At 56.2% G+C, this 27,082-nt stretch overlaps 1 protein-coding gene and 1 long non-coding RNA gene across 2 annotated transcripts in view; one reads left to right on the top strand and one right to left on the bottom strand.

The window, feature by feature from the left end:
- LOC122392868 (histone-lysine N-methyltransferase MECOM-like) overlaps nucleotides 1–27,082 on the top strand; it is a 56,502-nt gene that overhangs the window by 16,027 nt on the left and 13,393 nt on the right. Inside the window, exons 2-5 of the mRNA XM_043388203.1 lie at nucleotides 2,175–2,299; nucleotides 3,401–3,601; nucleotides 23,633–23,761; nucleotides 24,063–24,171. Coding sequence (XP_043244138.1) covers nucleotides 2,175–2,299; nucleotides 3,401–3,601; nucleotides 23,633–23,761; nucleotides 24,063–24,171 — 564 coding nt within the window. The remainder of the gene's footprint in view (nucleotides 1–2,174; nucleotides 2,300–3,400; nucleotides 3,602–23,632; nucleotides 23,762–24,062; nucleotides 24,172–27,082) is intronic.
- Nucleotides 11,897–15,422, bottom strand: LOC122392870. Its single transcript, XR_006258596.1, has 2 exons — nucleotides 15,378–15,422; nucleotides 11,897–15,028 (listed from the first exon to the last, which is right to left on the bottom strand). It is a non-coding gene; the product is annotated as an uncharacterized LOC122392870 (long non-coding RNA).

The raw sequence follows: 27,082 nt of genomic DNA, 5'->3' as shown, positions 1-27,082 counted from the left end.
CTGGCTATAAACATATCAACATGAGAGGCTATTTTTCACTGCATCAGACCCGCATAGACTTGAACGTTGCATCATAATCAGCGTTATCTTGATTCTACAGCAATCGTTTGTTTGACACGCTTTCACCACCTGATAGTCCCGTGTTGAACGTAGACAAATCTCTCAGCTGACTTTCCAGCACGTTTCCGCTAATCTGTCGCTTTTGTGTCATCCGGTTTTCGCAGATATCCGTTAAGCTCTGTTTGAACACCGGTCCATCAGTCACGCTGTGCCTCGAGAAACTCATCATATTATTATTTCGTCTCCAAATTATCCACAGGATACTGGATACCTGGCGATTACGTCGGCTCGTGTGCTGATCTATTCCGACACCGATCCCCACGTCATCGATCGAGTTCCACATCTGACGTGACCCACCATGTATGTACCCTGGAGGGTTCGATGACGGCTCCAGGCCACGGTCGGAAGTCGCCCCTCGGTCCCGCGTTGCTCCAGTTATTGGTCGGTTGGTCAGCGAGGCCGGTCTGCATCATAGACCCAATCGGCTTCTGATTTAGTGTCGGACAGCGGACCACCATCTGCCAGTTACGCTCGAAATGACCGCTTACTGCTGTCAATGATCACCACCAATTAACCGCAGCACAGTTTTACATCCAATAATTACCGCGCCTCAGGATAGGTGCTGCTTATTAAAGAAGAATATTGTCCCTCGGCGGATCATACTTTAATCCAAGCGCGGTGCGCAGAGGAGGGCCCGTTCCAGCCCTAATGCTCCCGCCAGAGTTATCGTCCCCGTTTCTGGCCTCTTTCCCCTTCCTCGCAAATTAATTGAACATATGATCTCTGTTAATCACAGGCTTACGACATTAAATCACGCGCTGCTGACAAATCGGCGCACTGCGCCAAACATGGCGCGGCAGTGTGGCGAGCAGTGGCGCGCGTGCGACACAAGTGGCGCGGTAAATCTGGGGTGCGCCGCCGTCGACGTTGCCGCGTGACGACGCTGTATTACAGTGCTGAGCAATTAGTGGCGAGGAGCGGGCAGCGAGGCACACGCGCCGCGATTACCGACCCTGTGTCAACAGAGTGTCACGCTCCCTCCGTGTCAGGCCGGCTGACACGGGGCTGACATCCCCACCCCCTCCTCCGGCTACGGTCGGGGACTGTCGACTCCGACAGCGCCTCGAACCCCTTCGCGCGCAGCGAGCGACGGCGACCTATTGTGGCGGTCACCAGCCGCGACTTGCAGTCAATACCTCCAATAATGCAGTCACATTTCGATGATGAGCCAAGCCACCGGCGAAAAAACTCGCATCAATATTGCAAAGGTGCGCGTTTTGAGCAGCGGCCAATGCGGCCATCAATATTCGTCGCCGGGGCCCATCGGGCTGTTTCATTATCAGTAATATGAGCGGAGCGCCGTTGGGCCGGCCGCCGGTGGCAATAGGCCTCACGAGTGACAATTGAGCGCATGCATTGTTGATGGGGTTAGACAGGCGCGGTGACCGAACACACTGCACGGTGGACCGGCGGGCCGCGCTGACGGCCCGCCCGGTCCGGAGCTCGGCGCGCACAAACACGGCCGACCCGGCCCCACTGCGCCGCCGGAACGGACTCAATGAATCAAACCGAGCGGCGAGCGTCGTTTAATTCCGGAACGATTGGTCATTTGGCAATTGACTGCGAGTGTCGGCGGGGCGGCGATTGCACGGCAGGGCGGAGGGGATGGCAGGGTCGCAGCTGAACCGGTTATTAAAGGAGCCTCGCAGCCTGTTTTAATGGTAGCATGGGCGTGGAGACTGATTGGAGCGGACTTCTGTATCGGCAAAGGAGGCATTCATAGTGATGTGACCGCATCAACGATGTAAAACAATGACGACTCATTTGTTTATGACCTATTTGGCCCATTTAATAAGCGGCGAGTGAAATATGTTTAGGAGCATACAAATTGCCCTTATCAATGCCTAAGCGTAAGCAGCATTGCAAAATGGAACTATAGCATCCTTTTAACCGTTGACGTATTGATATGAATAATGACAAAACATATTCCTGGGATCCTCTGACCTAACTAGCGCCCTTTGACCCGGTATTCCTAGGCTCTGTGACCTGACCGGCCGCTGTATACCTCAGTATCTCAATGCCCGTGACCTGACCTGGCACCCCGTCTCTTTCAGCTGCCGACGGCCGAGGGACAGGGGACGACTCGTGTGACCTGACCGACCTCTCTGAGGCCACCACCGACAACTACCATTCCACGGAGGAGGAGGATGGCCGCGAGATCTCCCGCACCAACGGATCGGTGAGTGACACTGGGTTTCGGGAGGAAGTTTGGAGTTTTTCTGGAGTTTTCCGGGTGTTTGTAGGGAGTATGCCGGGAGTTTATCGGGAGTTTGTCGGGACTCGCTGCACAAAGACTCCTGCATAGCTAGGTCGACCCTGGATGTTGCGGAATATTAAGTGGCGTTGCTTGGTAATCGCCCCCTCATATAATACCAGGATATTGGAACGCGTAAGAAGTGAATCCAATCAAATGCCTACCGCAAGATGGGTTTATACGACTGTAAAAATAATCCATTAGCTCATTTGACAATCAACCCATTGACATATATCCAGGAACTGGTAGCAACGCCAACGGCATTCGATACCTATAAATAGTCGCGATTCCAGAAAACTAGTTACTAGCGTTAACCAACTCTGGGCGGTTTGGTTCATTCACCTCAGCCATCTACATATCCCGCAACCACTCCTACCTTGAACCCCCAACTGCAATCTCCTGCTTTTTAGCTCAAAACTCATGGATACTGGACTGTTCCCACCTCCCATCTCCCGACATCTATCCAAATCTATGCCTGATCTCAGTGTTCACACAGTCCCGGTACCTATCTATCCACCATCTACATATATCTAACCTCTTAGGCACCCAGCTTCTACATCCCAGCCCGGCAGTCGGCGCCCTCTCTGTCCTCTCGAGTCTCGACCTCCTCTCACATCATCATGTATATGTAATATATGCGACCTCACTCTCCGGCGGAGACTCGGTCACCACTTGTGCACCTGCTCGTGTCACATGACATGTTAGCTGGCTACCCGATCCACCTGCCCCGCCCCCCGCCGGCACGGTGAAATGAAAACAATGCCGAGCTGATGTCACGGGGGTGACCGCACTGACGGACACTGGTATGTCAGAGGGGGCGGTGGGTGGGGGTTCATGATGTTCTAGGAACGAACTGTAGCCTGCATTTGATCTGTTATCCAACTGTAAATGGGGTCGGAAGCGCTGATTCAGGCCTCATCTACCACCAGTTGTCTGTCGTGATGGTGCATGAAGCGACGAGGTCTGTGATAATCTCTGTGGGGCCTGCCGCGACCCGGCTGACCTGTGACCTGTGACCTGGCACAGGTACCGGCGCCGGCTCGCTACCTGCACCAGCTGCACCTGGCCATGACCTCGATCCCAGCCGAGCTGGAGGTGCGCGCCAGTGGCCAGACCGGCGGTGGACAGGGCGTCTGGACCCGGCTGAGGGTGGAGGCCGGCCGCCGCTTCGGACCCTTCCTCGGCAACTGGACCACACAGCCGGTCCACGAACAGTTCGCGTGGGAGGTGAGTCACAGATGGCATGGGGAGGACAGCGAGCCCACCTGAGTCCTCAGACTGCTGAGTTGAGTCATCAGACTGCTGGACTGAGCCCCCAGACGACCAAGGAGTACAGAGAGCCCACCTGGAATCCGCTTCACGACATACCGCTACCCGCCGCTACCGGCCATTGGTGCTCGATTTCCATCGAAACATGAACAAAACAAAATCGCATAAGTTATTTGCTCCGGGCGCCAAAAGCTGGTAGCGGCGGAGAGCAGTGTGCCTTATAACAGACCCCTGAACAGACCCTCCTGAAGAGTCTTGTGGTACACTGCTGCTCGGCAGAGCTCGGCGGATCGACAGAGCTCTGGCATGTGTTTCCCCGACTGTCAGAGCAGCGTGCCGGGGCCGCCCCGTCCCGGGCCGCCGGCCGAGCGTCCGACCCCCACTGCAGCTAATCACTGGCGGCGGAATAGCGCCGCGCCGCCCGGCCGGCCGCGCGCCTGACGATGACACGTCGCCGATGAAAGAAATGAATTTATAAACATGTCGGCAGCAGCGGCGGCCGCCCTCACGGCGCTCCTCCGAGCGACTCGTCTCTGCTCTCTCTGCTCTCTCTGCTCTCTCCCCGCTCTGTCGTCTCTACCCGGTCCGGTGGGGCTCGATCAAATATCTGGATCCGTCTCGATCGGAGCCATCAGCGCCGTCGGCCCCGATGGACGCCGTCGCTGCCGACGATCGCAGCCGTCGGCGTCGACGATCGTCGGCAGGCGACAAAGTGCCGGGTGATTCGGGAGCGCGGCCGATGCCGCCGCTCGCCGGCGGCAGCCAGTTTAATAAGCTATCTGCGCCAGCTGGCGAGTGATGGATCGACGCGCCTCGTGTCGACACGGATAATAAAACGGCATTCAAAGTGATATCGTGTAGAGATAGTGTGTCGGAGCATCTGGCGCCGCGGGAAGGGGAGAGGAGTGAGAAGGAGAGGGAGGGAGGGAGGGAGGAGAAGGCCAGGCAGGACCGTTCGTTACTGATGTATTGTGCGCGCGGAGGCAGACTGCTCGCCAGCCGATCTGAGAAGACTGGAAATTCCTCACGGTAGTTCACCGGGAAACGTCGTTTTGTTGAGAGGAATTATAGGCTGCGCTGTGGGACACCAGAAGGAAGAAGATGGATGTTTTTATACCGTTTCTGAGCCCATGGAAGAACGGGACTGCAGCTCTCACGCGTTTGACAGTGTAGACTGTAGATCCCCGCTGACCAACTACATATGGCGGCATCCGCGTTCTAGGATTAGCACATGCCCCATCCACCATTTTTCGCGTGCTCGTCATGCGGAAGCAGGGTATCTGTCGATGTCTTCAAATATTTTGATTCCGCATATTTTCCAAACGCTGAACCATCCGTTCATCAATAACCTCGAGTCTCGTGACTCTTCCCGATTTATCCGTCAGATCATAACTCTGAGTATTGACTCTCCATCATTTATCGACTCGATCTCGAGTCTCTGACCCTCCGTCCATCCGTCACCGTCTGTCCGTCTTGACGTCTCCGTGTGCGGTGACCTGACCTCCGCCCCCTGCGGCCATCACCTGTCGGTCACCGCGGTCCGAGGGGTCGACCTCACAGACGGGAGGAGGCCGGCGAGGACGGCCGACCGCCTGCCACCTCTCGTTAGCGCAGACGCTCTAATGATGCCGCCGACTCGTCGGCACGTGGTTGCAGACCGTTTAATCATCCCTGGCGTCATTACTCACACCTCAAAGGGACGTTTTGTGGCGGCTACCGCGCTGACGGACAAACCCCAAATAGACGTCCAGTCGACCGCGCGGCACCGAGCGGCGGCGGCGGCGGCAGCGCGCAGAGGGAGGCTGTGCGCGGCGGTAGAGTTCCTTGGACACATCATCAATAATGACCCATCACCGACTGAGGTTACCGCCTCCCTCCTCTCTCTTTCTTCGACCGGGGGAGACGGCGTCGGCTCCTTTGACAGGGGCGCCTTTGGTGTCCAGCGCTCACCGCTCATAAACGCCAACCACCGGCGGCTGAGGTGACAATAGGACAGTGGCGGCGACCGGAACCCCGGCCCCGGCCTCGGCCCCTCCTCTCCCTGCCGCACGCACCTTCAGGAGCGGTGAGACGGCGCAGATGGAAGGTGAACGGATTACGCTGACAAAGTGGGTGGTCATCCTGGTAAGGGATGAGTAACCGAGTAGAAACCGGCTCGTATTCCACGAAGCTCAATACCGGGTAGGGGAGAGTGGGGCAAAGCGGCCACCCGGGGCAAAGCGGCCATCCATCGTTTTAGCCCTCCACAGCTGGCGTCAGTTCCAATTTATGATTTCCAATTATACTTCTCTTTGCGGTCGTTCGAATGAGCCAGACCGGGGTTTCAGGCCCATCGCCATTGTTCTGTGAAACACGGAAAAGCATTTCTTGCCAGGTTACCAATTATGTTTACAATTTTTAAATGTTATTTTATTCCATAACCGTTTGGAATTTTTATAAGCGTTTTTGTCCATGCATTGCGTGGTTATCGTACATGCCTTCTACCAATTTTAATGCTTTTTACCCCACTAATAGCTGAGCTGGAATATTTTTATCTCGGACGGTATGCGCGGGGCAAAGCGGCCGGGGCAAAGTGGCCAGCCCCCAATTGGCCATAAGTTGTTTCCATCTGGATAAAAACATTATTTATATTCAAATGTGTCGTCATGCATTCATCTTGGCCACTTTTCGGTTACATGAGTTACCAAATTATGCAATTAAATGTTTTTTCAAGAAAATTCTTTCTTTGTTTAGCAATAGGTGGGAAGATAACAAAGTAAACATCCATCTTCCCTTAAATCTTGTCACCATCAAATACCCTAGTCGTGCATGAGGCAACTATTCTGTTTCTCATATCGGGACTTGAGAAGTCGCCAGTGGCCGCTTTGCCTCAGGGATGGGGCAAAGTGGCCAATATGCTAAAGGTTTAAAGTTTTGTCAATATCTCCCATATGTGAACGCCTTTGGAAATGAAACGCAGTTGGAATAAAAGACAATTTAATAGGGATCACATTGGTATAGAAAGAATCTTTCCAAGTTTAAAAATCAAGCGTCGGCATCGTTAGAAACGTTAGGGTGGCCGCTTTGCCCCACTCTCCCCTACAGGGAGAGTCCCTCTAAAAAGGGAACTCAACCTTCTGCACGCAACTAATGCTGTACTTAAATTTATCTTCAGATTGCAGGCAAATAGAACATGCTGCGCCTGGTAGTGAGTTGAGGCTTTAAGACTTTCACATACAGGCCATGTTTTACGCCTGACGGGACGTACCCTGAGTTGGGTCGAACGGAGCGCAGCTGAATGGGTCAGCCGAACGCGTGAACACCTCTCCAGGTAGGCGCCGGAAACCGCTGGTAGCGAGAAGCCCCAGCGTCGGCCGGGATCGTTCACACAAAGACACCCGAGTACAATGTGCGTCCATTGATGAGATAGCCGCTCGGCTCACCCCGCTCGTCCTCCGGCGTGGCGGAGGTGACAATTTTACCACTTCATAAAATTCCGCAGCGCCGCGCCGCTCGCCAATAATGGGCGAAATATGTAAACCGCGCGGCTCGCCGCTCGGCTCATTACGAGCCACATTGTGGCGTTTTCAGGAAAACTGTTACACACGATTTACGGTCTGTCGAGCGCGCCGGCTGAAAAGATTCCCCTCAATTACGGAAGATCGCCGGCTCTGAATGATCCCTTTGAACGGCGTGGGACAGCCGGTCGGTCGGCCGTACCCCCTCGGCCCCCTTTTTGTGCCGGCGCCGCGCGGCCGAAGGGCGTACGAGACGTCATCATTAGTGGCACCTTTCAGGAGCGCGCTGCGCCGCCCGCTCAAAAGATAGAAACCATACGATTTCTGGAAATGATTTCGGCGCGGGCACAAAGCGTCTGGCGGCGGCGCGCGGAGAGGAGGGGAGCCGAGAGGCGCAGACGGTGGGTCTCTGTCGCACGGCGGGCGGTCCGGCCGGCCGACCGCTGAGTGCCCGGCGTCCGTCACCCCGCCGGGGCCGTCGGCCGACTCACTGCGCACTGTCCTCCAGCGGTGAGGCTGTGTTCCGCTCCACTGCCGCGGCGCAAACCATGGTCCCATCTGACAGACCCGTGCCAAGAGGTGCGTCCGGCGCCGCCGCGGACCGCCACCCCATCCGAGACTCCCAATTACCGCGGTCGGCCGTGTTTGCTGGCGCGCGCTGAGACGCCTGGATAAATAAATACACCGCCCGGCACACTCGACAACAGAGCGGGCCGCCGCCGCGCCGAGATAAGGCCAATCGCCGCCGACCACTGCCGAGATTAAGGGTAACAAAGCCACTGGAAAGGCAATAATGTCACGTTCTGTTCTGGCGAGTTTCGCCGAGTTGGCGCCCGGTTTCGTCCGTGTCACTAGCGACGGCTTCCAGCTGTGACGAACCGCTGCACCAGGTGATTAAAAGCCGCGGCGACGAGCAAAAACTGCTCGATGTGCTGTTTATTCTGCTGAAACAAGCCGACGCGGACGGTGACGGGGAAACTTCAAACGAAGCTGGCCCGGTGTTTGGTCAGCGCACGGCCGAAAACAGCCCGGCTGCCGCGCGATGGCCGACGACCTGACGTGCACGGGTTCGGCCGGCTGGGGAGGTGTGAAGACTCCGCGACCCCTCCCAGCAACTCGGCAGTCAATGTATCGAGTATCAACTCAACTGCCCTCATATTGCATATGCGCTATGTCTGACTCGAATTCGCAGCGTTTGGTGACCCGTGTGCTAAGGCTAGATCAGACCCAATTTGATTTCACTTTTCAGCATTTTCATTGAGCATTGATGAAAAAGTTTGCTAAATGAAACGTTGATCTCGACTAATTACAATTCAATTCTTGTAGGCGGGGAAGAAATAAAGTAGTAAAATTGCTTGCAATAGGTGATGAAACATCAGCCATCGCCTCTTGCAAAGCCTAATCTGGATGTAATTCCCATCCCTGGCTCAACCCCTCGCTCTGTCCCGACCCGACTCTGATGCAGCTGTCGCTCCGGCGCCCCGCGGCGGCAAATATGCCATCTCTCCCCGATCCCTGTCCGATCAGAATCGGCTCGTCCCTCTGATCAGAATCGTCGTGTCTCAGCACCCCGCCGGCTCCGTCAGCGGTGTTGTCTCAGCACCTCGGGAGGCCAGGAGGCTGGTGCCGTCCGATTCAGATGCACAATGTCGGCGCCGCGGGGAGATGGAACCAGAACGATTGTGCCCCGGGCTAATCGTCGACGGGGGCTGGGGGGAGGAGGGATTGACGGTCACGCCACCGGCTCTCCGCTGGGAGAAGAGAGCGACGGGAGAGGAGAGGAGAGGGAATGCTCGTGAATGAGAATGGGAGATAACTACAAAGGCAGAAGCTAGATAAGCAATATGTAATCCGAAATTTTCAGTTTGATAACTAGTTAGTTAGAGGACATTTTTGTGCAATTAAATTTGAAGAGCGTTTAAATGTCTTATGAAGATAGAACAATAATATTCTTCACAAATTCAAATACATTATTGCGAAGATTCACTTTACAGAACAGGAGCAGCTATATTTCGTTTAAAGTTTTTTAAGCTATGTTTCGCTATATAGAATTGGGAACAACCATTGTAATGAGCAGCTTTCAGACCCATCTGCAGTCTGCACCTAAGCATTCTTGCTATTCCCACACCCCAGTGCTGCCGTGTCAGCTCTGATTGTTTGCTATGGTTGCTATATCAGGTGCAGCGATCGCCCTGTGCGGTGTGCGTGCGTGGCGACCATCGTCCGACGGTAATGGCAAATCGCCTTTTAATTGCGCGCCCACCACCGATGTCAGTATATGCCAGCGGCCGGGCGTCCTCACGCTATAGGACAATGCCGCGGCGTATCACTCACAGAATACCAGCGAGCGACGGGTCCTATGTGCTGACACACGACCATGACACCGCCCCGGCCCTGACACTCGTCCTGACACGGTCCCGCGGGGCTCATCGGTAGAGCGTCAGCGAGGGGTGCGAAGCGCCGGGGCGGGTTACGAGCCGCCAGCGCGCTGACTAATTGCCGAAATTAGCCGGTCAATGATGCGTGTCTCGCGTCGCCGCGCTGTCTGGCCCTCCGGGGATGAAGACCGATCCCCCAGTGGCGCACCCCCAGGGGGTCCGGGGGAGGGGTGTCACAGGGGTCGGCACCGGCCCGGCGTGGGAGCCAGCGTGGGCGAGAAAAAAATTCAAACAGGTTGTTGATTGATGAAGCGTGATGCTGTCGGGGGAGATACAGGCAGCGGTCAACGGAGACGCACTGAAACAAGTGGGACCTCTGGCCACCCGCTGCGTGCACTGATCACGTTTCACCATCGGTTTAGGGGAGGCGGCAGAACTTTGGAAGTCACCCACCTACGTTTGAAGGTAGATCCGTAAATCACATTTCTTTCAGCCCAGAGCCAAATGTTTCGCTTTTGATAATCCTTTTTCAGCACATAAATATACAGTGCACCATTCTTTGGACCTTTTTCGGCGAGGCAATCGAAGTTATATTTCATACAATTGCATCGCAGAAAAGGAATAAAAATAAACCAGGCATTAGCTTTTGCGTATGCTTTGATTACAAGTATCTGTCTGTACAATAGCCCCATTCTCATCACATTCCAGTTTTCGGCAGCATTGCGAGCAGGTCGCCGCCGCTGTTGACGCGTGCTGTTGCCACCCAATGCTCCCACCCCCGGTAGGTGTGGCCGTGTGATTGGGTGCGCGACACGGCACTGGCGCCCCATTACACTGCGTCAATAGTGGCGCGCGCCGTAATAGCCGGCCACCGTAATGGCTATCTGCGGTCCGGGCAGGTCTCGTGTCACAGCCCGATCAAATATGGATGCGGCGCGAGCGGGCCGGCGTACCGCGCGTGTCAGGTCACCGGGCCAATCGGCGCCCAGTCGGCGCCGGTCCCGCGGGAGATGGTGCCGTGTGCCGGTGTCCGCTACCGGCGCCCGTTCGTCCGCAATCGGCGTCCGCTGCTGGCCATTCGCTGTCCGTCGCCCACAGGGGAGACACTGAAGGTGTTCAACTACAAGTCGGTACAGCAACAATTGCAGGCGACCAGCCTGCTTCTTTGAAGCTTACGTTTCGTTTCGAGCATTTTACTTATTGGAAAGCTGTTTGATGGATTTGAAGCTCGCAAATCCATAGGAAGAAATCGAACTTTGACATAACTGCAGAACGAAGCGAGACATTATCATAAACCATACCCAGCCCTATAATATATCGTTAGTAACTACTGCTGTGGCCGTTGGATGAGCCCAATCTGAATATATGGACAGAACCTATCCTTATCCATCTCCTTTCTGCCCCTGCCGAACACCAATGTCACTGCTACCTGAGAGCACGGCAGACCGGCGGCGGATCGCGTGTGGTCGGAGTCTGATACCTGTCGTTCAATAAGGGGCCAGCGGCAGCCTGGAGCGGTCGGAGGGCACAGCTGGCGGTCAGGGGCGGTACGGACACGTGTCCGCCGTGTCCCCTGGCGTGTCCGCGAGCAGTTGGTGTCCGGAAGCGCTGCCGGTGTAGCTGGGCCGAGCGGCGGCCCGGCGCGCGCTGATGGTCCTGACACGGGCCGGCCGCCGATCCCCGTCCCTCTAACGGCGCTAACGGAAGCCGGAAAGACATCGATTCGGCGGTAATGGGCCGCTCCCGGCGGGCCGCTGGGTGGCCGGGATAATTTGATACACATTATGTGTTATTATACGACACCGAGGAATTTGGGGCCAGTAATTTGACAATGATTCATAATCAGCTTGCAGAATGGGCACGTGCAAATTTTGGATAGGGCATTATCGCGTCAAGTGCCTCACATCAACACCAAGATCAATAACGCTTGGTGAAGGCTCGCAACCCTTGTAACACTGCAATGCGTTTAAAATTATTTCACCATAAATCGGACTAAGAAAGTTAGCACTTCCTAAAGATAAAACTATGACTAAAAAGCTAAAAAATGTTTCACCTGTTCTTTGTCGCTCGAGCGTAGCTCCTTACAGGCTTTACATTACGACGATGTCAGCGTTTGGATCGGGCGGAAGTGGAGTTTCGAGCCGGATTGCCAGTTTCACCGGCGATAGTGACACATGTGTGACACCCGCCCAAACCCAATTTCCGCACAAGCGTGTGCTAACACCGGGCTGAGACAACTCGACGTCACTTCCCGCGGTCGGCGGCGGCGTCACCGTCGGCGTCAGAGACGTCATCGGCGGCCGGCCGGGGACAATTTGCCGCGTCACTTCCCGGCGGCGCTGGCGGCTCGCCGTCTGATCTCGCAGATCACACAGACACACAGGCAGACGCGAGCTGTTCACCAATGTACACGACCGATAGAGGCCACAGAGGCACCGCCGCCTCCGCCGCTGCGCCGCCGCCCGCGCCGCGCCGCTATTAAACAATGATCTAAGCCGGTAGTCAACAGCCCAGTGCGGTTTGCCGCTCTTCGGACTAACATCTCGGCTTCGCTGGGATACACAGATACACACAAACACGCCGACAAACACAGACAAACAGTGCGCGGCGCGCGCGGACGTCGGCCGAGGAAGACAGACACATGGGAGAGCGCGTGGGCTTGAGGGAGAAGGAGGGACGGAGAGTCACTGGAGAGGTCAGCGAAACGCTAGACGGTATAGGAGATAGGCAATACGCAGCAGCCACCGACAAAGGGATGCAAACTCGGCAAATATTGACGCCAGACAAACAACACCGGTTCGTCAGGTCTGTGACGAACACCGCGAGATTCTGCTAAATGAAGACTCAAGGCAATCGGCACCGTTTCCTGCCGACTCACACGTCCTTGAAGAGTGTCTTCTCCGAGTTCTCACTTCTCAGTATCCATGTCCTCAGCACTGACCGGGCCGCTGATAAGTCTAACATCCGCCCTCTCATCGTCTGCCCCGTCCTGTCTTTTTCGAGACATGGTGGTAAATTTGAACACACCTGGCAGTGTGACCTGTCAAGGGGCTGCCTTAGCGTTGAAGCTGGCAAAGCAGACCGAGGTATGTAAACGCCGCACTACCAGACTCAGACGGCCAGGCCCAGTTTCCCCTGTGCGCGCGCACGTGTGTGTGTGTGTGTGTGTCGGTGTGTATGCAGGATGATTGGACTGGTTCAAACAGCCTGAGGAGCTCTCCATTCAGTCTCGACCCTCCCCCGAGCTCGTAGCTCCGACCGCCGGCGGCCTCCGGCAGTTTGCCAGCCGGCGGCCAAGAATGAATCGGCAAAACAGTCTATGTGGACGGAACGCACCGCGAACTGCGCCGACTTGTGAGAAACCGCAGTCATGTTTGAACTGCGGTTAATGGGCCTCGGAGTGGTGCAGCTCGGGATGTTCTAAAGGCTGCATATTCAGCACGGTACCGTTTGATAAGTCTGAGCTTATATCACCCGGCAGTAAAGCATTGCTGATATACTGCATTCGGAGTTAGATAGTGCCCGGTTAGCCCCCGTTCATCCCTGTAATCCCTCGGTCGCGGCGTCTGCCACTCCCCGTCTGGCCTACCCGGGGTTAGGGGGACCGTCGCCTCGGCGGGAGAGCCGCCAGGGCGGGGGCGGGGGCGGGGGCGGGGGCGGCGGTGATTATACGCTAATCAGTGTCTGATGATGTGCACAGTGTGCAGTGGCGGCCATAAACGGCCGGCAGATGGGCTAGATAGCGGCCGGTGGCGCCACTCGACAGATATCGCCGCCACGGCCTGACACCGTGACCGTGTGTGTGACGGCGCGGCGCCGACGATTAGCGCACGAGAGCCGCGCAAACAGATAGAGCTGATGGACCGCAGATGGTGGCGGCAGCGGAGCATCTGCCGTGGGCGGCGGTCGGCTGGGTCAAAGTAAAATCAGTAGCCATGCGGCTCGGGATGATCCGCGGCCATCGCAGTCACCAGCGCTATGTCGTCAAGAGATCTTCAAGGGGGCTGTCTACAATGTGATCTGCCTCTAAGCCCCGAAAGTGCTTCAGCCCATCGCCTGTGATAGCCGATAGCACATCGGGAGCTAGCTATACAGCCAGGCTTCAGGGGATATGACACACCCGGCGGCAACTTCAAAAGCCTCATCGTGGTTTGTACTTGGCAGATTCGCTAGCCGGCCAAGACTGCGGGCTTTCCGGCGTCCGACTGTGCCGCATAAGGGCGACATTGCTTCTGCAGAATCTGTTGACACTGGTTTATGTCATCCGTTCCTGCGGCGCTGGTTATCGCGGCACGACAGGGTCCTTCTATACCTAGTCTTGTGTCTCCGCCGTGTGAACGGAAGGACGATGATGCGGACAGCTGTCTGTGTTTGTTCGGTCGCGTCGGCGTGTTCTGTTCTCAGAGGCCTGTATCACTACGCACACGAGATCGACGTCATCTCGGGATTTCTACGAAGATGTTTCCCAGATGTTCAGCCAGACGGTGAACAAGCCGGTCGGGCAAGCCGCTGCGTAAAGCAGACATCGATTCTCTTCTGTTGATTGTGTTTTCTTTGATCGATACTACACGCTGCTCAGATATCATTGAGGAGGCCGCCAAGCTACCGATCCCTTCTCTGAGTGATGACTCTGGCCCATAGTGAGACGGCCAGCCCGGGTCCACCGCTGACACCCAGCAGAGTCTCTCACCGTCCGGTGTCTGTGACGGCGGCGGTCGCTTTGTACCGCTCCGCCGGTGCCGGTCCGGCTGGCGTTCAAATATTGACGCGCGGCGACTCGGAGAGGCGGTCAGAGACAGTTCGCGGGCCGGCCGCGCGACGAGTTTGTCCCACTCGGCGCCCCGCTGCGCCGCCATTGCCGCCGCCAAGGATCGTCTCATTGACGCGCTGGTCGGCGGCGGCTCGTCCCCCGCGGCGTGCCCTGCGCAGCGGCGGGGGGCGCCCGGCCATTGATGATGATGTCTCGGCGTGGGCTGCCGGCGGGGACAGGGGCAGGTGTCAGCGGCGCGACACGTCCCGCCCCGGCCCGGTGCCTCGTTGGGACGGTGTTATATTGGCGGCGGTAGACAGCGAGGCGACGGCAGCTGCCGCGAACGCCGCCGGCCCGTCCCGCCGATCGGACACGCCAGTGACAGAGGCGGCATCCGGACCCGTCCGGCGGATACTCTTCCCGTGTGAATCGACGCTGATTGGCGGCGCCAAATGTTGGCGACGAGGCGCACACTGTGCTTGATTATCTTATCACCGCCTCTGTCAGATTTATTCTTCGCCAGCCTTCTGCTATCTTGAAAAGGTGCGGCTCGTCGCCGGGCACCGGGCGGCGACAATGCGCCAAACAGAATGAATCGCCGTCACAAAGGGAGCGACCGGCGCACGGCCCGGACCGATACAGCGCCACTGGCACGGACACAATCCCATTCAGCCAACGTGTGAAGGGAAATTCCGGTAATAGATATCGGCATTTAACGTCACCGCTCGCCGGAGGATGGATCCTTTGCACGCGCACCACCCTGGAAAATCAAGAGTGACATCTCTATCACGGCGCCAGATGCCGAAATGAAAACAAACCGTACCGCCGAGCGCGGATGGCCGCGTCCGCCGCACCGCCACGGCGGCTGTTTTTAATGCATTTTGCGCCTGACATGGATTTGAATAAATTAAACCGCCTGTGGAATAATTTTGTGGTTCACCGATAAGTTTGTATTCAAAATTTTGGGTTAAGCAGATTAATCGATTAGCCTCTAGGGATCGAAGGCTTATGCTTTCAATCTGAGCCAAGGACAGGCAAGAAAAAGCACTGCGCAGTGCGCATGGCATAAGTGACACATTTACATATGTAAATAAAAAAAATATCCCTACTAAGGCGCACACGACGATAGCGGCTGTAGTGCACGGAGCAAATCTAGCGGACACATGCATGGCTGACCGAAAAAGCGCGATTTATTTCCATGAATTATGTTCCGTGCCGCGTGCGTCATCTTGCTTTTCCACCGTGATGAAGAGGAAACACAAACACTCGTTCAACTCTATCCGACCACATCCCCATAAGGGTCGCTCCCCGGCCCAGTATCAGTTCCAAACATTATTCGTCCAATGCTCATTAGGCGCTCTCAAGTGCAGCAGAGAGCCTCAGCTCTGAGGAAGCTCTCTCCAGTCTCTGAGCGCGGCGGCGGCGGTGGGGCCCGAGTGGCCTATTTGGCTGTGGTAAGCCGATTACCTGACACAATTGACACACCGTCACCGTCCCCGCTGCCAGGTCCCCTATTAAACTCTTCCGCTCCGAATCAAGCCGCTCAGCCGATCCTCCGAATCGGAGCCTCGCCCCGTCGGACCCGGCCGCCGCCGCCGCCGCCGCCGCCGCCCCACCCTCAGTCACGTGACCGCAGCGCCGGCGTCCATTGGTCGCGGCACAAAGCGGCGTCGGCCGCGGCTCAGCTCACACAAATGATGTGCCAGCTCGCCGTCGAGCTCGACGGCCGCCGCTCCGACCTCATCAAGACAGCGGCGCTGTCGGCCGCGATTATTCCGCAGAATGTCGCTCCCACTGAGCGGCGAGTTAATTGGCGACACGTGGTGTACGGATGCAGTCGGATGGAGGCTTTTCATACAGTTAATGATGTACTAAAAGCCGACAGAGTTATTAAAGTCGAAGATCCCTTACAGCGTCGAGTACGTCGAAAGATTCGATGTCCATTACGTAAAGAAGTTCAAAGCCTTTCACCATGTTGCGGACGCATTTGGACTGATGAGGCTATGCGTGAACATTATTGGATGCTTTTAATCACGTGACGGAAACGTCTTAGATAGTTTAACAATAAGAATAGTTAAATGCAGTCATGGATACGGAATGCATTGCATCTAGGTACGTGTATTTTTGACACGTGGAAAAAAATTACTAATCCGAACATCGTCACCGGGGATTGGCCGGTAAATGAGTGACAGGGCAGAGACATGACAGCAACTGCTGACGGTAACTGACAGTGACCCTGCTGGTAACTTGGCTCGGCAGGTAACCGGACAGTGACCCGGATGCGTGACCGGACAGTAAAATGACCCACCGATGGCGGCGGAAGACGCGCAGGAAGAGGTGGCGTGATAAGATTTGACGAGCGGGCGCACACTTCCCGTCGTTTCTCGGGCGGCGGCGGCGGCGGCGGCGGGGGCGGGAGCGGGGGCGGCATCCGGCGCCCGTGTCGGTCGGGCCGCCGACCTGTTGACACGGTGGTTAGAGCCGACCGACACGGCCGGAGCAAACTTCCTGTCCTCTGACGGCGCCGGCACCGAGTCGACCAGCGGACCCCAGTCGGTGCGGACTCCTGAGTCGGTTCAGAGTCGATTCAGGATGTAACCTTGTCACCACCAGAGTATTCCAGTCCGGACACATGGGCTAGGTCTTTTTTCACCTACCTTCCTACGAACCCTTGCAGAGTTACAGCTGGTCCGCAGTTAGCTCTACCTTCTGATTTTGAAATGAAATTTCATCGGAATTAGCTTTTGACGATAAATTTAACGATAAATGCTATTTCGAGAGGAGTTTGTTTCTGCTTTGCCGACACCAGCGCGTTCCAGCGCTTTAGTGTGAAACGGACCTCAGGCAGCGTGTAGTTCGAACAAAACTCACCAGGTGTCGTCCAGGTGCAGCGCGGTCGGACAGGTAACTACCATGTGCTGCCACCTGTTGTCGCTGGGGTGAACTATCAGCTCGAACTGCCGGTCCCGCTTCACTGCCTCCTCTGAGCCGCGGTCCGGCGCGGTCCGCTATGGTCCGCTGTGGTCCGCTTTGGTTCGCAGCGGTCCAGCGGCGCCCCCTCTTCCCCTCCCCGTCCGCTGAACACTGTCAGCTGCCGATGTGGCCCGATATGGACCCGTTATTACCAGCGCGGCACGATGATTACCGGCGAGCGCACTGACCGCGCACCGGCAGATGGTCTGTTTGTTTTATCAATGGAATCTGCCCGCCAATCCGAAATAATGGGCTTCCGACGTGATTTGCTGCGAGGTCGGAGAGCCGGCGGCGTACCACGTGCCCGTGTATTGTGACCCGAATCACGGCCGAATCATGACCGGATCGCGGCGGAATCATGACCGGATCGCTATGGACTCACGGCCTGCTGGCTGTTGAACACGGCCACTGTTGCATCGTAGAGAGAGAAAGCAAACTTTGTTCTACGCCTATCTCGGCGTGGGTGTGCATTGTTGATAGTTTTTTTTTTCGTATATACCTATCCGATACTTTTTTCGTCACATATCATTCTGTACAGATTTGATTTGGACGCATTTGTCTCTAAAGAAGCAGGCAAGTTGTTATCAGCTTATCACTTTACCTTCCATCGTTCTAGGAGAAAAGGACATGTGCGCAATAATAATGCTCTATCGTCAGTTGACTTCAGAAGCTGATCGTCCAATACCTGATCAATACCATCTGCCCCTGTTGGTGTTTTCGCGATATCAGAGGAAGCCCCGGCTACTCAACTGGTTTGATTAGTGATTACAGCCTGTGGGGTTTCCTAAGCGCTGCTGAGTGCTCCCCATCGACGACAGGGTGCCGCCAAACACGACATAATCCCAAATCAACATCAAAGGCGGTTCCCACGCGCAGTTAATTAGCGAGCTCCTCCCCTGAGCCGCTCGTCACAGTGTCGGCTCCGGTCGGGGGAGCCGGCCGGCCATAATAGCCACTAATGCCGACTCTCTCGCCCGCCGCGGCCGCCCCACAAGTGCACTCGGTCGTTTGGCGTCACCGTCCGCCGGAGCCGGCTCACTCACTCAGCGTCTGTCGACGATCGGCGCTCCCATCGTCCGCTCCTCCGCTCTCTCCCTGCTCTCGGTACTCTGCCGGCGCCATCAGCGACACCTCTGTCTTCCGGGGCCGATGTGGCGTGACCCGGGGTCGGAACCGGAACCGGTCCTGGGACGGAGATAAACTGCCGACCGGCCGGCCGCCGCCCGCCGGGAGGGCTACAATAGCCGCTACCACCGCCGGCCCCGTCACCACCGCCGCCGCTCGGAGCACGTGCCGCCGCTGGCGGAGCTGTTTCCGGCGTGCGGCGAGGCCGGCGCGGACGGGCCATTAGTGGCGCATACGGCGCATTGTCGTTGAATTAGTCTCGGCGCGACCACAATGCGACGTCAAAGGGTTGCATCCTGTGGGCGCGCGAGGCGGCGGAGCGTGCCGGCCTCTCTTCCTGACGGTGAGGGTCAGAGGTGAGGTGCGGAGAGGAGCGTGGCGCCGGACCGTCCGGCTGAATGTCCTCGGAGCTCCAGATAATGATATAAGGGAGTGAGAAGTGACACTCACGACAGCCAAAGGCGCTCAGACGAGTTTACGGTGCCTGCAGTAGGCGTGCAAAAAAGAACTTCTTTTCTCGCTTAGTAAAAACAATTTTCAGTTGAAGTCTTAAATGAACTCTCCACGTTTCTCTGATGAGAAGGAATTAATTTACTATTTCAAGTAATATAGCTGTAGCTGATAGATACCCAATAATTGTTTTATCAAAATCATTCAGTTAACAAGCTTAATCGCTTTGGTATACTGCCGATTTCCGATTTCGACAGAGGCCTCCAAGCATTTCCAATGCCAGGATATCGCCTGGATTAGACAGTGGTGCATTGCTCACCCCCAGGATCATCATTACACAACCCCAGCTCACGGTTATCGCTAATCCATTCAGCTATTGACTCTGGCCATTATTCGGTGTGCTCTCAACCGTCGCGCGCATGCAACCGCGTCACTCTAGCGCGAGGGCTCAGCGCGATTTCAAACAAATCCGGCCACGAATCGCGGCTCGCGTGCCGGCCGATTTTTTCTCCGGCTGACAGTCGGCGGAGGGCCGGGCGATCCGGCTCGTGTTTAATTATCTGCGTGGTCAGCGGCGCCGGCTCGCTTTGTGACGCCGCCATGCAACATTAATGCGGCTGGCGTGCTCGCCGGTGAGCGCCGGCGATGGTTCCGATGGAGCACAGCCTCGCTCGGCGTCGCTACATCTGTCCGCCTGCCGAGCGGACCGCACAGCCGTGATTCCAGCCGGCGTCGTTAATAATTTAGTGGCCGCGTTTGAATGGGCCGGCTGCGATTGGCGCGCCGGTTCGCTGCCGAGCTGAGGGGGAGAGGGGGGGGGGGGCGGGGAGGGGGGTCCGGTGGTGCTGGTCAGAGGGGCGGCTGGTCATTGTTACTGGCGATCTCCGGCCATTGCAGCGCTGTTCAAATAGCGCCATCTCACTTGGGAACCGTTTGTCCGCAGCAGCGGGACCGGCTTGGACTGTGCATACTGCATTGGGAGAGACTTACAATACAATCCATGATACTACTCCTGTTCATTGATAGATAACACCAGAAGGTATCAACAAAAAACAGGTTACAGAAAATGAACTCAAGCTACTGTCTAAAATCACAAAGGCAACACATCCTCCTTTTTATGCAATAAGCATAAGTACACACCTATATCGAACCATGCACGTTCTTCTGTGATCGACGCATATATGTGAATTTTATTTCTCCTTTGTTTTCGAGAGTTAGACGTTACTGATTTAACTTTCTACCCCTCTTAAAGCTCGGACCATGATCCGCACGCCCTCCTGACCAGCTGTTATTGACGCGAAGTGCTCACGTCTCACCCATCTCGTCTCGGACATGAGATCCAATCTGGTTTTACTGTCGGTCTGGTTAGCAGTCTGCCCGTGGTTCAGCTTTCCTGAGAAGGCGAGCACAATGCCTCGCCGACATTCCGGTTGGTAGCAGTGGTGCTGAACTCCGCCCCGCCTCGCGTCCAGCGGTACTGGACCCCGACCCCACCCCAACACTCTCGTCTATAGGGCCGCCATTAAACCTGACGCCCCTCTCCATCCGACGGCGCGGCCTTCTTATCCCACCCTCCCTTCGTTCCTTGCTGCTCTTTACCGAACCTCTCTCCCTTCTCTTCTGCTCTGTGGTCGGTGTGCCGACCTCTCCGACACTGGGTCGCTGCCCTCTCTCCCCAGCCCTCCCACTCTGCCTCTCCCTTCGCCAGCCCGTCAGCTCTCCTTGCCAGTGATGCAGCTCGCCATCTTACCTCCCGGCCCAGCCGCAGCTCGGGGTTCCTCTCTCAGGCCGCCGAACGACAACATGGGTTATCCATTTTGTCGCCGACCATCAGTCAGACGAGACGAGAGCAGCCGGCGGCGGGGTGCGCCATTGAGTCGCCGCCGACGACGACACCGCGCCGCAATCACCGCCGCGCGCCACTAATGGCCTCAAATGGCGCATCACGCTGCGCTCGCGGCGATAGCGCCGTCGCGAGGATGGCCGCCATCTTGGCTGAGATGGTATGGTGGGAGCGGTATTGCGCGGCGGAAAGAGAGAGAGAGAGAGAGAGAGAGAGAGAGAGAGAGAGAGAGAGAGAGAGAGAGAGAGAGAGAGAGAGAGAGAGAGAGAGGGAGAGAGAGAGATAGAGAGAGGAGAGGGAGAGAGAGAGGCGATAAGGAGGGCAAGAAAGAAGAGAAAGGAAGAAAAAGGAAGGAGAAGGCAGATGGAGGAAGAAGAAGGAAGAGAGACTTTGAAGTAGAATAGATGAGCGCTGGAACAGCTTTTTTTTACGCGAACTTTATGACAAAAAAAAAAAACGGACTTTGAAAAGAGACTGACAAATACGGTTATATTTTACTAGCCATAATTTTACGCCTTATGCTATTTGAGCTAGCTGCATCGATTCACGCCCCTGCGCTGATAATAAATGAGGAGGAAATTAATCATGAGTTGAAACACAAAACCGAAAGGCGGAAAGAGCCCGCATATAAATCGTCCAACTAAACTTTGGGAGTGTGATCAGATACCTGGCAACTCCTAGTCGGCAGCAGCTGTGTGCGCCCACAGCGCGGACACAGTCATTGTGGCTTGACGCCCACCGCTGGGCAGTCGCCGATAGCATCACTCAATTGCCGCGTACGCGGACCGCGAGGGTGGCGTCATTTTTGTCGGCCGGCCGGCCACAATCGGTCCGACTGTGCCGACTGCCGCGGAGCCGTTACTGCCAACAATGCCGCGAGCGCGCAGCGCGCCAACCAAATAATCATTGTATTCTGTGCGCCCGCCTTTTTGTACATAAATCACAACATTATGTCTGACATTGTGCGGTACCCATTGAAGGGGTCGCCGGCGCCGGATGCCCCTTCCCCGGCTCGGCGGACCCCTGTCGAGAAGCACGTGCCGCCTGATAGGTAAAGCCGCAGACAGCGCGTCGATTGCGCTGTTACGCCGCACACAGAAGCCGCTGATTTGATCGGTCGTGTCGGGAGCGGTTGTTTGTGCCCCATTGTCGGATACACGGCTAATAATCAGCAACAGACGCGCGGCGCCGATGAATAATGACCGTCTCTCCTTATGATAAAATATGCGGTAGGGTGCTCTGACTATATACGACACTTTAGATAACATCAGCAACAGCCGTGTAAAACATAGTCAAAACATGCGACAATCATCAATCAATCAGATAAAGGAAGTCATGCGCTCATAACATAATCCAGCGTCGGGTCCCTGCAAGCATTTTAAAATAGCTAAGAAGCTTGTGTTGCTCGTTTGCCTTACCGAATACAACATGTGGCTCACAGTCACTACACTTTCAGCTTCAATGCCAAATGCATTACCTTAAATCAATAGACCAGTAAAACGCCTTTTGGGCGAAGAACGAGCGAGCGAGGTAGTGAGCCCTGCACGTGCGGAAGGGCGAGGTCAACGGGCTTGCGCAAAGCACCCTTCTAACCGGTCGCTAGCGGTGTACCAAATTTGAACGCAATCGGCCCAGCCGTTCCTGAGATCTGGAAGCGGCCCTCTGCACGTGCGCACGTGCAAACGGGGTCCAAACTGACTATTGCACGGCACCCTACTAACCGGTCTCCAACCGTGTACCAAATTTGAGCGCAATCGGCCCAGCCGTTCTCGAGATCTGGAAGCGCCCTCTGCACGTGCGCACGTGCAGTAGCACCTTAACCGCAACACATGGGAATGCATTGCCTGGTGGGTGCCTACCTGTATGCCAAGTTTCAGCGAAATCGCCCAAGTAATTACCGAGTTATTAAAATGGGAACAAATTTGACACCTCTTATTGTTGTATTTTGCACGTGCACTGGGGGTGACCCACATGCATCGAGAGTATCCTATTTTTGGTAAAAAGGATGCAGCTACCCTATAAAAATCACCGCAAGTCAATCGCCCAAGCGGCTGCTGAGATATGAGCCTCTCAAAATCACTACTTTTGCAAAACAGCTTGAACACCCTTGACTTTTCACGTGGCACGTGCCACGACGGTCACTGAGATGTATCAAAAGTAGTCAATTACGGGGTAGAAGGGATGGGGCTACCCAGCAAAAAAGACCGCAGGCCAATCGGTCCAGCGGTTGCTGAGATATAAGCCTCTCAAAAGCGTTACAGGCCGGGCCGGGCCGGGCCGGGCCGGGCCGGGCCGCTCATACTGAGATTTTTCCGTTATATTGAAAAGACTCGCTTCGCTCGCTGCGCTCGCTCGCTCTGAACCACTAGCAATATGCCCCTTTCATGCCATCTCGTCCATTACGCGGACTAATTACTCTTGTTAGGCTGTGCCGGTAGCAACCCTGTCTTGCGGCACAGTCGGCGTTCAGGCGCCGATCGGCCTGCCATCTGCCGGCCTTCGCCGCACTAACGTCTTGGGCTGCCGCCTCGCTGTGCGCGGCGCCGCCACCTCCGGAAATCGATTTCTTTTGGACGTACCGAATTTATTCGAGCGTATGACAGGGCCTTTTAGAACACTTTACTGGCGGGGAGCGCACTCAATATCTGGCGTTAGCAGGAGACGAACGACTACACTTAGTGAATCTTAACGCGGCGGGGTGCCGCCGGCGGCCCGGCCCCATAGTGGCCGTTGTTCTAAAACGACGGATATACGATTCATTTTGCACTGCTGCTGTCCCGATCAGATCTTTATCGCAGAATCTTGTTCATACGATAGAAAATTTTCTTTTTTATTGAACAATAGCTACATGCATTATATTTAAATGAGACGTGCGGGACTTGCGTCTCTGTCTCACTCTCCAGCTCGGTCTTCCAATATAACAGAACACTCATTGTGTGAATAACCTAACACATCGAACTCTCCTTTCTGCAGATCGCCACTCCCGGCACCGATATGAAGAGCTACCTGGACGGCAGTGAGTTCGGTAACTGGCTGAGGTTCGTCGCGTCGGCCTCGGATCTGTCGCAGCAGAATGTGCAGCACATTCTTCTGTTTGGATCGGTGAGAAATGATATTATTTCCACGTTATGCGAGTGCCAGAACAAGTAACGTTATTCTGTTCAAAGCAGCAAGTAAAATGAGTAGAACGTAGAAAGGAAACGCTTCCTATGTGATGAAACGAATTTATAATTTTTCCTGCCTGCCATTAACTTCTCACCAGAATGTCTGTTTCTGACTTGGCAAAAGCATTGACGTAATTTTACCCTTTTCATCTCCGTATAGGTATGACTTAATTGCTACCGGAGCAAAGTAAAACATTTTTTAACACATGTTTGACTAACCTATGTCACTGTTTCTTCAGATTTATTATGAGACTCTGGTGGACATCGAGCCTGGTACCGAGCTTCTTTTGGGAAAGAAGGTTCCCATACTCTTTAACAAACTGAACGATTCGGCCATTGATAACTCAGGTGAGCCCCATTGCTTGCGAATATTTCTGACACCGACATGGCATGGACATTACACAAATACTCTTTCATGCCTAGCGTGATTCATATTCTGACTTGACCTAAATGTAGATGACCACGAAGTGCTATTGGGTCTCAAAATCAATACTGTCGGGAGGCATTGTTTAGTGGCGCGGCACAAAAGCGAAGTCGTGTCACCGCTCGGTACTCAGACCGGTTGAATCATGACTCGACCCCTCCTCCGCGCTGTACAGCGCTGTGCCGCGGCGCCTCCCATTACCCCCGGGCGGTGAAATATGCGTCCCAGCCGGGCCGGGCCGGATCATTACGTGTGGCACCTCGGGTGGCATTAGCCGGCCGCTCAAACCGTGCATTATCAGTGTCGGCTGCCCGCTGGATGTCAGCCCCATTGTCCGGCGCGGCGGCGGTAGTCGGCCGGCCATTCCACCGTAATGTCGGCTCTGTTGTCCTGTGCCACCGTGTCGGCCGGCTGGAAAGCACAGCTTGCACCGCCAACGGACGACTGTGACGCGGCATCATTTGTGGCTGACGGCCGCGTCGTCCGCCGGCCGCCTCCTCCATCGATGCCGACGATCTGAGCGCGGGGGCGGCGCGCGCCGCACTCCGACTCACTCCATCATTGTCTATCCGGTAATGGATTTATTGTTGCCGGCTCCATTCACCGACAGATGATAACCGATTAAAATAAATCACCGCGTCGGCTGTCGCCTGTCGCGCGGGCGTCGCGACCGTCCAAGCGCCCATCATAAATCAGAGAAAATGATCTCTAGCGACGCGGGCGTGACGGTCGGAATGGTGCCGGCTGTCGGACCAAATTGGTACCTGCGGACGTGCGTCGGTCTCCGGCGGTCGGCGCTGCCCGGAGACCTCTGTGCCGGAGACAGCGACCGGTGTGTGCGGCCGCGCTCAGTCGCCCACCCTTTATCACTGCTCCGCGGCGCATGCAGTGATGGACAGGGGGCGGCGGGGCCCGCGGCGGCGGCCCGTTAGCACGGCGCAGGTGGCCGCCGCCGGCGCGGTCATTACGTCGCCGGCAAGCAGCCCTTTCAGGCCGGTAATCACACCACGCCTGATTCGTCATCGAACCGCGCGTCACCGCGCCCGTTTTTTGCCGCGCGCTAACTGACTCCGGCTGTGGGTCTGACTCGGCGGGGCGCGGGGCCGGGAGGTCGCACCGACAGGCCGCAGCGCGACGTGGCCTGAGCGCTGACCAGATCCCCCTCCGCCGCGTCACCGGCGACCATTCACGGTGGCGTCGCTCGGGCTCGGTCCGCTCGGACGTCCGTTGCAGCCTGTTCCGGTTGGCCGGCCGGCCGGCAGCTGGGCCGTGCGTGCTCCGATGCCGTGTAGCGCCCCGGTCGCAGCCGTCCCTCGGGGCCCTCCGCTCCGGCCCGTCCCTCTCCGGAAGTCAGGAGGAAACCAATAAAACCGGCGCGTCGGAAGCGGCCACCGACAGCTGAGCGCGCGCCCTAATCGCAATGTAATCACGGCCAATCGGCTTTTTTGGAATGTCCATGTTACTCGCATGGTCCGGGCGTCACGCGGGAAGTGTCGAAAAAACGCGCGCGGACGCGCCGCGCGATGTCGGAAGCGGCGGGCGTGGTGGGCTCTCTGGCGACCGGGCAGGCGGCGGAAAAGGACGCTCTTCCCTGTCGTCCGGCGGGGGTCGCCGATCACGCCCGGTCATGCTCTCGTTGGCCCCTCGAGGGGCGCCGGTGACACCCAGGAGGGCGTCCAATTCGCCGACGCGTGGTCACTAATGGGCGCCGTGTTTTAGCTCGCGCCCGCCAAGCCACCGGTCCGTGCCGCGCGGCGTCGGAGCAGACGCGCCCACCGCGGTCCGTTTGCCGGTAGCCGCGAGGCGTGCCATGCGCGCGGTGCTCCTGAATCAAACCGTGACATGAACGTGACTGGCGCTACCGTGAGGATGAGTGCCACCGCGATTTATAACACCCGACCCAGCTCGCAAAACTCAGCGGCCGTGTCGACCGCAGACGGCCCCACAGAGTGCCGACGTGACGCGTCCGCCGCCCAGTGTGACGCGTCACTCGGCCATCACGCGGCGTCACTGGCGGGCGCACCTCTCGCGCGGCCACGTCCGCCACCGCGTAGAACACAAACACGCCTCGCCACTGACAGTCGCATAAAGAGCAGGAAGCGCCGGCACGTGCGCGCTTTGTGGCGCGGCGCAGCGAGGTGCGGCGCGGCGCGGCGCCGCCGGCTGACCGGTCACCGCCGCCGGCGACAGATGGGCCGACGGCCGACGCCGCGCAGGAATGCGACCGGGGAGCCGTTTTTGTGGTCCCGGCCGTTGTGGGGACGCCGCCGCCGGCGAATGGGGTGACGCTGTCAGAGGACCGAGCCGCAGGAAATGGGACGACAAGGGGGCTGTGCCCATAGACTGCGGCAGTCTAGGGACAGTGAAACTGATGGCGTCGACTTCTGGGCTTTTGCGATTTGCAACGTTTGCTTGAGAATGGTACAAGATAAAACAGGTAGTTTTCTTGAGTGAGTAGATATTAAATAATTATTTTAAACCACTGGTAGAGCCAAACGAGTCATACCTAAGCGGTATATTTGCTCTCCCGCATCGTCCGGAATTTAAGAGTTCTTATCATTTCCTCACTTCCTTGCATATAAAGAAAACCTAACTTTTATTGGAAACAGCTTTCTATGAATTGCACAGTAACGTATAAAGAATCGAAACCGAGGACACAAAGGAAATGAGACAATATATTGGGAAGCATGACACTCCTCAGCGTCGATTAATACCTTTTTTGATTCACCATGGGGCTCTCAACATCACAATTTAGTGCCATTTGCATATTAGAATACCAAGCACACAAGCGTGTGCTGGGAAACTAATTGAAACTAAACGCATGAGATGTAAAAC

The sequence above is a fragment of the Amphibalanus amphitrite genome, unplaced genomic scaffold (assembly GCF_019059575.1).
Source record: "Amphibalanus amphitrite isolate SeventyFive unplaced genomic scaffold, NRLGWU_Aamphi_draft 000504F_arrow, whole genome shotgun sequence".
In the NCBI taxonomy this organism is placed as follows: domain Eukaryota; kingdom Metazoa; phylum Arthropoda; class Thecostraca; order Balanomorpha; family Balanidae; genus Amphibalanus; species Amphibalanus amphitrite.
This window is presented reverse-complemented; position numbering and strand designations above follow the sequence as displayed.